Below are 16271 nucleotides of genomic sequence, written 5' to 3'. Positions count from 1 at the left end.
CACGGGAAATTTTCATTTGTTACTGTATGTAGGAATACATAAGTACCCAGATACATCACACAGGATTGTTTTCTTGGAGAATAGCTTGAGCATAAAACCAGAAAAAACCCACTGTGCTTAGGTGTCCTGTTAAATAACACTACAACAGTTTCCTCTCCATTTGTTTAGCATCTTGTAGACCAAAAACACTTCCTTTATTTCACGCTTGAGAGACCAAGAATCAGATGGTACTACTCAAGAATAACATGGAGCTTGCTCCATATAAATTAATTTTTCCTGCTGGCTATTGACATGAAAACTTATTTCATCTTTGCTCAGTGCTTCTAAATATATTTAAAATATTTAAACTCCCTTTCTCCTATTTGTATTTACTTATTTCCTTTAAGATGCACGTTAAAGAACTAACCTATCCTTCCTCATCCCCAAAGCGATTACACGTATCTAACCATTGCACACATACACAATAAATAACTCTTACCTGAATGTATTTCTACAGGATCACTTACACACGCTACTTACATTGCATATATATATAAAATCTATATCCTCCCTCACAAATATATACATATATATGCACAATGACATGTGCAAAGATTGAATAGCTTTGCTCTAAACCCACTGTTCTTTAGCACAGTACAGGGGTCAGGTGCCTAAAGACCATCCTGCGCCTGCGTGCTGGCAGACACACAAAATAACATCACACATTATTTACCGATACACCTCAGAGAGCTGCAGGAAGATGGGGAGATTAAATCCATCTTTTTCCAACAACAAAGTTCTCCTTAGTCTGAAATCCCCCCAAAAATTCTTGCAGACTCTTCTCTAATGTCCTTCTGCAGTGTCGTACAGCTCCAATACACAGAGCAGCATATCGACAAGGTAATCACACCTAAGGGAAGCGTTCATTTAAACGCTGAAATTCTCAAAACTCATACACGCTCTGGAAATTCGATTTTCTCCGTAACAGTAGTATAGGTAGATTTATAGAACTAACCTCATGTTAATAAACCGGACGGACTTTCAAATATCCAACACACAAAAATCAGCCCAGTGGACACGTCCTGTAGATAAAATCCCTCACAGTGGTATTTTCAAGCAGTGAACGGGATATAAATTCTCAAATAGAGGTCTAAAGATGTCATATGTGAATAATCTATGAAGGACTGACTCAGCCCTCCTGACAACAACAGATTCAAAGGCTGAATTATCCTCAGAATCACACTGGAGATTTGCAGGGAAGAGTTGCGGAGTAAAGACGGGGAACACTTGCATTCTTTTTTCCGCTTCTGAATCTGTTATAGCTGAATGTCAGTCTTCAGCAAATCAATCATAGCACCATTCACGGGCTTTAGATTGATATAAGAACACCTAAAAGTTATTTTTAAAGGGCAACATGGAGTCAAGCTCTGCAGGTTTTACCATGGAAAATAAAGGCAAGAATGAAATGCCTACGCCACAAGGGAGAACATTTACGCCTGCTGATGCTTCATCTTTCCTTTGGCAATACAACAAAACAGATGAAAGAATATCTAAGTTTATATTATTTCTATTAGTTCATATGAAAGTGTCTTCATTGTTATCTATAGATCATTAACAATGCCAAGTTCATGATCATTAGTTTTATAAACAACCTCATTTCAGTTATTTATCACGAACACTGGGGAACATCAGAAGTGTCTTAATGTTGAAAGTGACTTTGGATTTGGTGTACCTGCATTTCAAATGAATGTAAATACAATGAATCTTATTTGAAATATTCTACAATATCACTCTAAAAATGATCTTGCAGACCGTACTCCACCCGTCTGCTGCTCAGCCTACAGCAGAACAAAACAACACAAGACAAAGTCACATAACGATCTTACATATAGATACTAGTTTACAATGACACCCCCACACATACTCCAACTCACTGTCCCCAGTGTGTAAGAGGAAATATTAAGAATAATTACAGCATAGCCAGTTTTTTTTCAGCTCCACGCTTTGGAAGGACTACAATAAAAGCCTAGGGCACCGCAGAGCAACGCTGGCCACCTGCAGAACTGTCGGGTTGGAGAGATGAGGGGTCAACCTACTCCTGCATAGTGAAAGATTTCAACATCAGAACCTTCATCAGAAGGTGTGAGGAAAATCTGTTTCAGACTACTTTGAAATACCTTTTCAGAACCTCCTCAGGCAGGCTGGGATACGAAAGGTCAGCGTGCAAAAAGGAAGGGACCTAGGAAAGCATGGTAATGCCTATGAGACGGCCAGGAGAAGGGGCATCCCACCAGCACGCTGCACCATGCCGGATCCCACCTGTGCCCTCCGCACCACCTCGCTGCCGTGTTTCTCAGGCATATGTCTCGAATCTGTGTTCTCCTTAATGCCTTGGGAACTGAAGAGAGAATGGCATCAGACTAAGAGCGGCTCTAAGTTCATTTAAATTTGTATCAGAATTTTACAGTGTTTTGAAAATCAATTTTATCACATTTAATAAAGATTAATGGAAAATACTATACTTGTGAAGGACAAGTAAAACCCCCACAACCGAAAGGTAGAAAAACTAACCAGAGAACAACAAAGAGGATATCTTCGGTCTCTGCTTGAATATGAAAAAAACACTGAGGGGGAAGAAACACCTCATTCCTATGTGTTAAGAGCATCACAAGCAGTTCACAGCATGTTATTCTTCTAATCTGCTGGGTGCTGTTGAGGCCTCCCAGGGAGTGCTACCTGCTTTTGGATACAGTATTTCGAGAGAATTTACACAAATTCGAGAATGGGCAGAACAGACTGAAAGTAAATGGAAGAGGTTGAGGAAATCTAAGGTTGAAATAACTGGATTTGTTGAGGCTAGGCTAAGAACAGTCTGCATGGTTGTACAGAGAAAGGTATTTACACATTCTGAGGCTGTCATAGTTAATAAAAAGCTAAAATTCTCCCCAAGACCCCCTCTGGTCCATTTTGGCTTTCATACACGCATCTGTAAGTCATTGAAGTGGGTTCAGTACAGGAAGTCATCTCATCACTTAGCTGTGGCATGTAAATATTGCACTCTGCAAATGTGTGTATAATAGGCTATACTGCAATTAAAGACACCAGAGTGAAAATTTATAAAAAATTCCACCAAATTTTTTATAACAGATGCATTTGCTGGAAAAGACATTATTCACTGAATGTAGTTAAAGTATAGTAAATTGACTTCCAGAAAAATCACAAGACTTTTCAATAAAAAGACAAAATAGCAACACTCCTAAGACAGCAGGTGGTAAAATGAGATACAGGAATGTTCCCCCATATAAAGAAATAAAATAAAACAGAGCTGTGTGATTTTACTGCTCTTTTCCAGCAGAAAAACATCCCTAAAGGACTCAGAAAATAGGCTCCTAAATTTGCTCATATGGAGTACCAGAGATTGAAAGGGAAACTTTAAAATACATTCCTCAGAAAAACTCTTGAAGTTATGGTGTTAAGTCTTAAAAAGCAGATTTTTTTTCCTTGAGAGTATCAATGCAATTTGGGGGAAAGCTACGACACAGGGTGGACCACCAATCGATACTGGATGTTTCAATAAATGAAGTAGTTTACGTCTGAGCAATTTGCTCCTGAATACTTTGTGGGATATCCTTGAAAAGCACGAAGAACCTGTCAGTGAAGCGCAGAAACCCATGTCACTTGAAAGAAGGGACTGTGGGTTTCTAAAATACTGCCCGTAGAAAAAATTTCAAAAGTATCTTGTGAAAACTCGAGGTAAAAGCCTGCAGAGCCTACAGGGAGGTGACGGCTGCTGGAGACCTCTGCAAAGCAGCATCCACTGCTCTTATCGTAAGCAATCCTAATTCATGCTCAGCTGAGGGGAGTGGCCGGACGAGCGACCAGCCAGCGCTTCTGCCAGTGATGGGAAAGGCAGCGCTGGCTCAGAAGGGAAGATTGCTCCTCCGGGCTGGTGCCTCCCACCAGGTACAAGCTCACCTCGACAGAAGAGAGCAATGACAGGCCTCCAAGTCGCCTTTCCACAGTCAGATCTGCAGTCGAGTAGCACTCAGGGACATGGTTTAGTGGGAGGGACTCGGTAGTGTGAGGTTTACGGTTGGACTCGATGATCTCAAAGGTCTTTTCCAACCTAAATGATTCTACGATTCTGTGGTTTTGGCATCTTAGCATTAAGAATGGGACCCAGCTCAGAGACAGGCAGAAAAGTTTGCGGTCAGGTCCTCGCTCTATGCCATGGGTGCCTGTGCAGCTCCCTGCTCCTAAATCCTCTACTCTATCAGGGGAAAATGTGCTTGCCTACAACTGTCAAAGCCTCACTAAACCAGAGTTCATCTGAACTCCATCACTACTCCACAACCAGCCCAGGAGCAAGAGCTGGATGATAACACGCAGACGTGAGGAATGTGCTCAGATCCAGTATCTGAACAAATGCATTCGCGAGCATTAAAGACAGTTCGGACATCCTTAGGATAGCTACAAAAAAGGCCTGGTGCATCGTGGAAAAGAGGGCAGGAGACGGAGGCCTGAAGCCTCCTCCACCTTTACACGGCAATGCTAAATTCACAGCATCACAGTACCCAGCGGCACGTACAGCCGTCCTCCAGCGCTGCGAAGGCATCTGAAGTGATGCTGAGAGGGCAATAACCCCACACAACACTATCAGTAATCCTTCCCGGAGGTTAACAGCGGGAGGCAAGTAGGTTGAGGCATTTATAAAAGGAGACTGTGAAAGACAGAACCAACAGCAGAGCTGGTCTTATAGTCGGCGCTCGCTTTCAGCGGCTGCATTATCAGACGGGAACGAGAGAGGAGTGAGTGAAGCCTGGAGGCAGGAGAGGGGAGAACTGTAAAGAGAGGACAAAGCACCCACCTGACAGGCGCTCCACGGGACTGAGCGGGCTTCAGCATGACGGTGATGGTAGTGTCAGTCTCGTTCAGGGGGGAGTCCGTGTCATACTCTGGCATCGAAGGCGCTGCAGCAGAACAAAGAGCAACACATTAGTTAGACACCCGTTACTGCCTTCGGTAGTGATGGCAACGCAATATTAACATTTCTTGGAGATGTTTAACGTGTCTCAAATGAAACATCAAAATACTTCCCAATGTTATGACCAACATTGTCAAAACTGCTTAAATATTTGTACACTCTTTTCCTCCTAAAATTAAACAAGAATCGGACACCCAAATCTTCAAGCTGGCTTTGAAAATCCTGTCTTGATTTTTTCAGACTCAGTAATCCTTTCAGATGGGATCATTCCTTCAATTTTAAAGATGAAGTGAGACAACTGCATGGATGTTATAATGACCACCTGGGATGAGCGCACAGTGGCAGAGCTAAGAACAGCATCCAGAAAACCTGACTCTTGCTTACTCTTCTGGTCATTGGATTAGACCTCCCACATCTTACAGTTTTTAACACACAGACTTAAGCTGTGTCTCCTTGAGTAGCTGGAGGGCATGAAAGATGAAAATAGAGGAACACAAATTTGCCAGGTTATTTTAGCACTCAAATCCGTGACATTTTAACCAGGTACTTTAGTGATGCTGAATGAACAGGCAGCTGCACAGTTTCCAATGGTGTGATCAGGCAGGACCCAGCCACAGCATCCCCATCGCTTCGCTGAGGTGTCCCCCAAAGCAACAGAGAAAACCACTGAATATTCACTCTTAGCCAAAGTCTAGTTTCTCCTTCTGCTTTGTTATCATCTATTAGGATCGTTTCATGACAGTAAGGTAGCTCTCCTTAAGAAACATATTTTACTTATTATGTTACTTTGTCCTTCGTCAATAGCAGCCATCTGTTTGGGATAATTTTCACTGTCAAAGAACTGAAGAGATCGTGAGATCCGACCAGCATCAAATTTATTCCAAAGATGCAAGTTTTGTTAAAGCACAAAGCAAACAGAAAAATTCACACAAGTAGTTCATCTGTAACTCACAAGGAAAAGCTGCATGGCGGGGGATCCCACATTTAATCCTCTTACAGTGATTTCCACTGTAATCCTGTTTACAATCAGGTTTTTTATCTAAATGCCTGAAAACTGTCAAGAAGGGTGGTTGCTATTATCAGCTCAGCTACTGGCTTTCCTGTCAATAAGCTGGCGACGAGTTCAGAATGAATGTCAATTCCTTAACGAGGATTTCTCTGAAAAAGGGGCTTTGCATCAAGGGGGAGCAGTGCAAGTCATTTAAGGAAGATGCACGTCACCAGCCATCTTCTTTGCCAGAGATGACTGTACATGCTGGAGATGCCACAGCAAGAAGGGCTCTGCACGTGCTCTGGCCAAGGGGATGGTGCTACAGCACGACGTAGTGCTGCAGAAAGGTTGCAAGGCCAGTCTGGACACCAGAAACAGGCTGGGCTCTGCCTTTGCAGGCTCCATCATCCTGCTTTGAAGCAGCTTCTCCTAGCCTGGCTGCAGTGCCACACTGGTGCCGCTAATCTGTCTCTGCTATGTGAGCTAGCTCGGCTGTCTCCTCCTGGCCGCATGAGTCCCATCAGCTATCTTCTGTGTAAAACACTGCACCTGCCACACAGGATTTACGCTCTTACTTTCAGGCTCCATAAATTTAAGAAGTAAATGCAACAAACACGGGTCTCGGAAGGACTAGCTAATGGTTTGGAGTATAATTCTGCAATTGGAACCCATATTAGTCACAAGAGTCTGAAATACAATATAGTAGTTTTCTTGTGTACTCAACATGGAACAGTTGTGTAGTACCTCAACAAAAATACAATGGACACTGATCTCTGAAATAGCAAGCACTGCTCAACAATTTAATGCCTATTTTGCAAGATCCCGGTCACGCCTAAAGAGAAGCCCTCTGGAATTCTCCCATTTAACTGTGATTAAGAAATAAACAAATGTGTCCACCCGTATAAACATATACACTCACAAATTGCTACAGCATATATGCCTTTTCATTTCAAAATATATGTAGTCTTACAAGGACATTCCAGTCAATGCAAAAATCCTTCTTCTCCCTACTAACCTTGGGACGAAGAACTTCTTCACTCTGAGGGTGATGGAACCCTGGCCCAGGCTGCCCAGGGAGGCTGTGGAGTCTCCTTCTCTGGAGATATTCCAGCCCCGCCTGGACGCGGTCCTGTGCAGCCTGCTCTGGGTGACCCTGCTTCGGCAGGGGGTTGGACTGGATGACCCACAGAGGTCCCTTCCAACCCTGACCATTCTGTGATTCTGTGACTGCCTCTTAGAGCAAGTCAGCAGCAATTTCCAGATTACATGTATAGGACTAACCATGCAATGAGATAATCTAATGTCAGCTACAACCCTAATGCCTGCATGGAGTCTGTGCCTACCTATTGCGAGCCAGGTGTTTGGAAGACCAGAAAAAAAAAAAAAGACGACCATAAATCAAGCTCACTGTGCATCCAGTTAATAAACATGCAGGCCTCAAACACAATCTGAGCACTCACTGAATAATAAAATTCAAGGAAAGTGAGTCAGAGGGAAAAAGCACTACCATTACTGTGCTATTTTATTTCTCTGGTCACAAGTGAATAGAGTGCATGCCGTGCCTTCCCTTCGCAGCAGGCCTGCATAAACCCCAACAGTCCGTGGAGCTGTTATGGCAGTTAATGGCTTTACTTCCAGGGGCTGAGACATGGGCTTTTGCACTAAATGTGAAGGGTTCAGACCCTGCTGACAGTTAGTGGAGAGAACGGATACACTTTACTTCCTTAAAATTTACACTGCCACTTACTGCTAACAACTTGTTTTGATTAACCGATTTTGAAATAGGGCATCAGAAAATATGCACTGTTTTGCACTCTTTTCTGTGGTACCCAGCCATCATTTCAAGCTTTACAAGTGTCCTGAACGTCCCATACGTTTATTTTGGCTTTACTGAAAAAACAGTGAAGCTATTCCAAAAAAGGAACTCTGTTAGACAGCCTGTTTCAGTGCTATCAACTAAATGTTAAAATTAAAGTTTATATAAATCTGCCCAATATTATCTCTACCATCCCTTTATCCATCTTTTTTTCCTGATACCTAGCCTGAGTTTCTCTTTTTTCCTCAAGACAGAAGCACCTTCTCTTTGCCATGTCTCCTGATTTTAGTGCCTTTCATGCACTTGTCTGCCTACCTCAAGCCTTCCCTCTGCCCTTACTCAGAAAGCAAACATAAAAACAGCTTTCCTCCTTTTTTTTTTAGTCGCCGTGCACTATTAATTCAATTACTTCATTACATCCATTTTGGTGCATTCTGAAAATAAAAACCACATTACTGAAGGAGCTTCCCCAGCCACGCTGATAATACTAACAATTATTATAGCGATACTTCATTTGCAGAACTAATGAAGGTTCTCATTTAAAATGCTCCACAAAGATATTCATGGATACTTAAGATAGCCACAAATTAACCGCCGCATTTGTAACCCGAACAAACATGGATACTGGATTGTGGCTGTTTTAAAATTTTGCCCTGTGCAACTTCTAGAGAGCTGAATACCTTTTTCTTGTATACATCAGCTGTGGGTCTAAAGAACAAAGCCCTACAAAGTTCTTTTTTCTCCTTCTCCAAAGCAGTACCTGAAATCTTAGTTGCAATCCGTGTTGTGATGGGTGGCCCAAAGCCCTTGACTGTGCTGGCTTTGATGGTGAATGAATACGTAGTCCCTGGGTATAATCCTACAAAGAGGTGATGTGTTTCGTTCCTTAGCTTGAAGACTTTCCCTCTTTGGCTGGACAGGTCAGCACTGGGATCCAGAGACCCAACGGCCTTGTATGTAATCTGCAAATGAAGAACAAGGAAAGTAAGGTGATAAGGGGCCTTCTGCGCCTGGCCTTGCTCTGCTCCCCTATTTTGCCATCTCTTCAGGCTAGACGTGGAAAATACAAGCACAGATATTATTTCGGTATCTCTAGTTCCATATCTGGATGCTGTCAAACAAACATGACAATTTTTCCAAGACTATTCTCCTCTCCCCTAAAACCTTGACATGTGCTGATTTAGAACAAAAGATGCAAAAAATCACTTTTTGACCTGAACCTCAGAACTTCTGCAGCCAAACCAGAGCGCACAGAACGACTGGCAGAGTTTTCATGAGAACTTCCCATACAATCCCCCGAGTACATGAAAACTTTTGGTGTAAACATGGATACATTTTCCATCAGGTCTTTTGTTTTCTTCTGGCAAACCGTCTTCTCAAAAGGCTGATGAAAACAACAGGCGCCTTTTACTGACGACAAAGGTTTTAGAAGTTTTTTCTTGTGCTAAAGGGAACACGCAGAAATGAAATGATATGCTTAAATGAAATAAATGTCATCAACTCTTTAGACAAAAGCCCTTCTCTTCATGTCTTGTAAGCCAGGTTCTGAGCTCATTTGCCCCCCCAATTTTAGCTTCAGTGGGCAGGCTTACACATGGTACCACGCCGGGCTTTCGCCCGAGAGAAGAAGTCAGCAGGGTTACAGACCCGGCGAGCCGCACCTGAGCAGACCTGCTGCTGGTGTGAATACACCCTGCGAGGAATCCACGCAGAAAACACACCTCTGAAATCCTGCTCGAGCTCCATTATGCAAACCCGTGGCAGCCCTGTTGATATACAGACACCTGCAAGTAAAACTCCTGACTTATTTACCAGCCAATTCCTTGCCTGCGTCCCAAATTCAATCCAAAGGCAGCTCAATTTCAACTGAGCTGTCAATATAATGTAACGCGCTCCACTGCTCTCCTAACCTCTGCTGGTATTATGGGATCCTCGCTTATTTGTAATGAAACACTATGAATAAATCAATGTATGTTAATACATGAAGTCTTCAATTTTTTATGAAGGACTCCGCAAGAATCTAATTCCCAGCTTTGCCAAAAGAGCCTTTGAAAATTTTTAAGTTGCTTGCTTTATGACAGGAGGAAAATCTTCCGTTTTGAGGAAAAAATAAATGTACAATGTTTAAAAAGGGGGTCTTTAGTAATACCAGGGTAAGAGCCACTGAGCCCAGAGCAAGGTGGGAGCATGTGAATCCTGTCCTTTGGGCACAGAAGAACAGAGCTGTGACCCCAGATGAGGCAGCGAAACAGAGAAGGGCCTTGAATTACACCCAGGCTGACAGCGCAGCGAGAGATTACAAAAGCAGAATGCTTCAAGGAATTCTAATTGAACAGCTTGCAAGTGATTTCACTGAAAACCTACTCATTTCTCCAGGAATTACAACCTGGTTTTAAATATTTATTTCTTGCCAGAAAGTTCAGAAAGAGAGAGATCTTCGCACAACGGTCATTAAAACAGAAGAACTAAACATGGAGAGGAGCAATTTCTACACCCACTCCTTTTCCTGAGGTCAGGAGAGGTCCATGCCATGCAGCACGGCACGGGACAACACTGTGACAGCTCTTATTGCACCAAGGTACCTCAATGCTAGGAAACCTGTGTAAAAACACCATCAGAGTTAGGGTGAGGATCAAAGACTTTAAATCAAGAGACATGACCCAGTCAATGCCATAGCCAATTCCAGAAAGAAAAATGTATTTATTTTGTCAGGTAAGAACGAAGCAATGCAATCTGGGTGCTCTGTTTGCAAATCAGGTGCTAGAGAAACAGCAGCTCTACAAAACATCAGAGGAGAACAAGTAAATGACGAGTCTGGGAAAAAGAATAGGAACTTCCTACTGCTGGGCCACCGAAACCCACGTCCACAGGATGGCAGGCAGCAGCCTATGCAAAATCAGCAGTACCTCTTTTCAAACACATTACACAGAAGGCTAATAGATAAAAGTGGAAGATGCACTTGGCCTTGATCTACATATAAATCAAACTACTCTGCTACCTTCACCAGTTCTAAAAATCGCTACAAAGGGAGTTAATTTTCTTCATTAAAAAAACTTATCCCCTTAAGGCAAATAGAGCTAGAAAAGCTTTCAAGAGAGAAAAAAAAATGAAGGAAAGTCACTGATTTAAAAACAAAACAGTCTCTTTCTTTTTCTGTTGACTATACCAGAGAATATGAATACAAGGGACCTTAAAGAGGTGGGGAAGGAGAAAACCACACTGGAGGGAGAGACTGAAGTTTGGGTCAATTTTCGGAAAGACTGCTCACTCATATCAGACCCCTATTCCCCAAAACTTCTTTGGGGATATATAAACTCCAGTAAAGAGAGATTTGTGGCATAGCCAAGTTGTGTTACTGCAACAGACTCTCTATTCCAACAGCTATGAACCATATTAAACCAGGTGATGTGCAGACATTCAGGGAAAGCAATCCTTGTCCCCAAAACGTAACATTTGCCTTTAATACACAAACAGCACACTGATGCAACACAGAGAATAGGAATGCACAGGACAAAATTGTGCGTATGGTCCAGTTTCAATCAGTCCGTAAGCTGAAATAGTAAAGGGACTGGTAAGCACAGCGGTATCTGCTGAGGGCCTTCCTCGTGACCACGACAACCTGATGTTCTCCGAGCCTTCATTTTGCCGTTTGTAAAATGAGGGTTATTAATACTCCTCTACACAAACATTGTCATGATTGAGGGATTCTACGGATTTCTGTAATAGCTGAGTGCTGACCGTTAGGCAGCAAAATCACAGGTGAAACAGATGAAGTAACCCCAAAACCAGAGCACTCTCTTTGGAAAAAGAGGCAAATTCTCTTCCAGCTCAGAAAAAAAGACTCCTTTTCCCTTCAAAGTGAGATATCTGTTGTTTCTTAGATATTAGTGCTACCCCAAGTGCAGATTAACATCTGAGAACTCTGTCCCAGTCTGCTCCACTATGGCCCTCCCAGTATGGTGGAAGCAGCTGCACCTTCAGCCACAACTGGAGCTGCTCATGCCAGCCGAATCCTTGGGGCACCCCGGCACACATCCATCCCGTCCGAGCCACAGGCTCCCCGTCCAGCTCAGCCACAATTCTCAGATCCAGGATCATCTCTGTTTACTGAAGCTGTTGGTATTTCCTCACGGGAACACCTGACACATGCTACACCGTATGCGTTTCTGTGTATGTATGTCTCTGAGTCAGGGGATTTCTCCTACAGAAAGAAAAGATACTGTAATATATCACTTATAGGTTGGCTTTCATGTATATATGTATCACGTAGCAAATTGTAATCAGACACTCCCATTATGATTATTATAATAAGACACTCACAAGTTGCCATTCTTCTCCTTAATTGATTCAAACTAAAAGTTCTGAAGGAAGAGAAATTTCAGGGAATCAGACACTGGAAAATATTCATGAAGAAACTGTGGAAATTTCCAACTATGGAGTAATACATAAATGCACAGAAACATGTCTGCAGAAGAAATACAGCACTTTCCTAGAATAAGATGGATGCTGAAAAAACCCACCTGCTCTTCTAGTTGATATGCTAAGTATTTATCTTCATTTCTTGTTCCAAGTGTCAAACCATTTCATTAAAAAAACAAGAGATTCTAATCTGGAAAATGAGATGACTCAATCGCTAGAAAGCAGCTGCACTAAATTATTTTAAAATAATCTATTTTAAAGACAAGTCATATCATATTATACTTCCGTATTCTGTAAAAAAAGAAAAAATAATATTAATTTAAATGTTTCAAAGCCTAGACAGAAAACAAACAAGAAAATACTTAAAAATACATTTAAGAAATTCACTCTGATTGAAAATATTGAAAATACTTGGGTTTATTCTGATGCAGAATAAATGCAAATACAAAGATGAGGTAATGTCTCACAAGACTGAAAAAACTATGTTTTTTAACCAGCTCCCTGCTTGTCTGCTGCACAGCAGTCAGCTGTCACAAGCTGAAAGCTGTCCTTCCTTGGCAACCTGGAACGGCTGCCCAGAGTTCGCATATGTGATGTAGAGTTTGGATACAGGGCAACTGGATGGTCCCAAGGGGAAGTTTTAGTGGCCTACACTGCTGTGGTTCTAATCGCTGCAAAAACCAGTGCAGGCTAAAATACAGAAAACCTGAGAAATACACACTAATAAATCCTAAATCTTCCTTGGAACCTCCTACATTGAGTTAATGACGTAGTGCTCAAAGTGAAGCACCACCAGCGGTAAACCTGAACTGCTCAGCAGGTCAGACGGCACGGGCGCTCGGCATGGAGTAAAATTCACCATTTTACTTCCCCCCAGCACAGCATCTGCCCAGTTGGAAAGGAACGATTCACTGGGGAAGCATGCAGATGACTCAAGCCTGTGGTCAAATGTGCAAAATTTGGCTACAGTAATCCAAATCCTTTGCAAAACATAAAGCAGGTCAGCAGTACTAGTTCAATTCTAAGGGAAAATACTAAAAAAGGCTTCCTGTATCTCACTTCCAAGTGCTCAGTGACATATAATTGCTGTGATAGACTACGGAGAATAAAATAAGAACAGATCAGCAGAAGAAATGGGATGGTTCGCGAGTTCGCTCTTTGTTGTTATTTATGCAGACATTCGATCTACGCCAGTGCACTCTCAGTCTCCATTCACCAGAAGCATCCCCTCTTCTTCCATCCTCCCTTCTGGTTTTTATCCATTTGAAAAGTTCAGAATACTAACTCCTTGAAATCACTGAGCAAATACTATGTTAACAACCACAAAGATGAAGATATAATATTGAGAGCATAAGCACAGCTCTTCTCTTCTTCCCAGAGCCTAATTTAACACAATTTTCTGGGGAAATGTGAACACTTTGCTTACTGTCGTCATCTGCAACTGTAAAACTTCTATTACAATACGAGGACTTATAAAACTTTCATTGTGAAGGGAAAGACCATAGCAGAGGTATTAACCAAACCAGGAAGCACGAGGCTATTTTCTACCGCAAATCTTTCCTCAGAATAAAAGACATAATTAAAAATAATTTTAAAACCCCACCCTCAATCCACCTGGATTTTCCCATACCCCACAGGTGTATGAGCAACTGCGCGCCCACACAAGCAGGAGGAGATTGTGATACTGGAATATATTGTTATACATACAACAAGATATTAGTCTTCATCAGTCATATCTTGACTATGTCTGTTCAGCCTGAGTATCAGCCGCGGACCGGAGTGCAAAACTCCGCGAGGACTTGACAACCTGCCCAAGCAGCTGAGCTCACGACCAGCAGGTCACCCTCCCCGTCAGCAGCCACCCTGCACACTGAAGCTCCACACCACACTTAGCAACTCCAGACAGTAATGGCAGTCTGGTGAGTTTTACTCCATCTTCGCACAGGGGAGGCAGGAGGGGCTTCCTCCTGTGCTTTTTTTCATACGAATATCAATAAGTGTAGTTGAAAACTACGGAGGCCCGAAGCTCAATACAAGAACAAATTGTGATAAAGATCTCATCACTTCATTGTAATGGTCCCTCTTGCCCTCCACTGCTAAAATCCTTTGTGAATCTTGTAAGGGTGTCCAGACTCCCTTTAATCCTCTTAAATAAATAAATGAAGACGAGAGAACATTCTGCTCAAATCATGGCTGATGTGTCCATTTAGCCTTCCCATACATTCGATACATTCGAGTAAGCTTTCACACTGATGAATAACAGAGTTGTCAGGATTTCATGCGTTCATAACCTTAAAACTGAGGGCAACAAACTCTCTTGTCTCAGGATTGAGAGCTTGCCAGTCAAGGCAAAAAACCATGCTCATATATTTCTTTCCCCAACGACTGATCCCAGTATACACGCCACTTTATCTTCTATCTTCTGTCATACTGAATTAATCAACAACAGCAAGCAGAATTTTGCTCTCTACAACCACGTTCACCATCACGCCTTCGGACTCCAAGCTTCCCCTCTGATTTCAGCAACTGCAGCCTGTTTGAATGCAAACGGTAAGTACTGCCGTTAAATCAAACACTACTTCATATCTACATTATGCAACCTTATATCTGTTTTCCACTTTAGTGACAGCCTGCATAGCAGTTTGGGCAAGGCATCCAAAACCTATAAATCCACCGCATTATCCCCTACATTCCCACTGATGTTTTGTGTCCCTGGCTTTATAAAGCAGCCCACTCTGCCTCTCCATACCCCTCACAGGACACACAACCCCTCACTTCTGCGGATGCTTTGGAGCTAATGGGTAGCCATAATATAGACAGTATTTTATTTCCCCTTTTCAGTTACTAATGCCTCAAGACTGAAACTGTCTCTCGCTATGGACAAATGAGGAGCCAGAATTAGGAACCTTACACAGCTGCTACGTGCATGGCTGTGTCCAGGCAAGAGGCTGGGTCTGCAGGAACACCCTGACAAACATCTCTCACTTTACTGAGCCAGAAGATAGTAAAGTTTTTCCTGACTTCTTGTTGTGTTTTGAACTCATTCCTGTCTTGTGAAGCAAGACCTGGAATCAAGACTTCTTTCATCCACTGGTTCTTATCCACACCATGCCGCATGCAGGGGCCCGGGGGGTGGGCTGCGGGCAGAAGGGGCACAGGGCACCAGGATCCCCGGCACCTGGCAGAGGTGCCAGCTCCTCCAGCGCTGCTCAGCTAGGGGCGGCGAGGAGGGCAGCTGCCCGCCCAGCTCTGCCCATTGCCCGAGTCGCACCCCGTGCCCAGGCTGGGCTCCTCTGCCCAGCCCCGGGGGAAGGCACACTGCTGCCTCGCATCCCGGCCCGCTTCGGCCGACAGCAGCACCGCTGAAATGAGAGGACAAAGCTGCTGGCATCCCAGAAATGAAAATCTGCAGATCAGCCACAGCTTTTCATCCTTTCTTTTTTAAAGGGACCCCTCACTTTGAAAACCACTTAACCGGAGAGACATTACTACTTCCCAACTAAATGATCCTCTCTTGAATTAGAATCACTTCTGTTTCACCAGAAGACAACCAGGCAGGCTCAGCGGTGTAGAAGCCTGACTTCGTGGTGTTTCAGTCCTGCTTAGCGCAGCTTTGGAGAAGCTCAATACTTGGACATCTGGAGCCCAGCACCAGTGCATTTACACTCCATCGCAAAGCAGAACATCTCCTCCACTACCCGGCTGGGCTCCTGCCCACCCAGCACCGGCGGGCTGCAAAAAACAGTAACCTCCCCCAGCACTCTGCTATGCCTCGTGCTTCCATTTCCTAACAGGGTCAGCACAAAACTTCACAAACAGACGAGAGAGAAGTGTGTCACAGGCAAAGCGTGCTTTTCCAGGGCTAGCAATCATTGTGCAACCCATAAGCGTGCAGAGATAAGGCAGTCAGGTATCGGTGGAGAGCACTGGATGTGTTTCACAGGCTTCAGCACTGCAGATGGAGGGGAGGGCTTCACGACTGAAAACACCTTGGGAAACAACAGGCTATTTAGTTTTTAATCTTGCTTTATATATTCCACTCCATGCTCTAATAAAGCCTAGAAGAAAACTTAATTTTTCCC

General features: G+C 43.2%; 1 protein-coding gene across 8 annotated transcripts in view; it reads right to left on the bottom strand.

Annotated features, from left to right (window-relative positions):
* The window catches only part of PTPRT (protein tyrosine phosphatase receptor type T), a 475971-nt gene that overhangs the window by 118707 nt on the left and 340993 nt on the right, over nucleotides 1-16271 (bottom strand). For all 8 annotated transcript variants that reach the window (XM_075438296.1, XM_075438300.1, XM_075438302.1 and 5 more), the window contains exons 10-11: nucleotides 8531-8732; nucleotides 4847-4949 (exon numbers count right to left, since the gene is read on the bottom strand). In XM_075438296.1, the coding sequence (XP_075294411.1) occupies nucleotides 4847-4949; nucleotides 8531-8732 (305 nt within the window). The remainder of the gene's footprint in view (nucleotides 1-4846; nucleotides 4950-8530; nucleotides 8733-16271) is intronic.

The sequence above is a fragment of the Opisthocomus hoazin genome, chromosome 18 (assembly GCF_030867145.1).
Source record: "Opisthocomus hoazin isolate bOpiHoa1 chromosome 18, bOpiHoa1.hap1, whole genome shotgun sequence".
NCBI lineage: Eukaryota > Metazoa > Chordata > Aves > Opisthocomiformes > Opisthocomidae > Opisthocomus > Opisthocomus hoazin.
The sequence above is the reverse complement of the archived record's forward strand: the minus strand, read 5'-3'. Positions and strand labels throughout refer to the sequence as shown.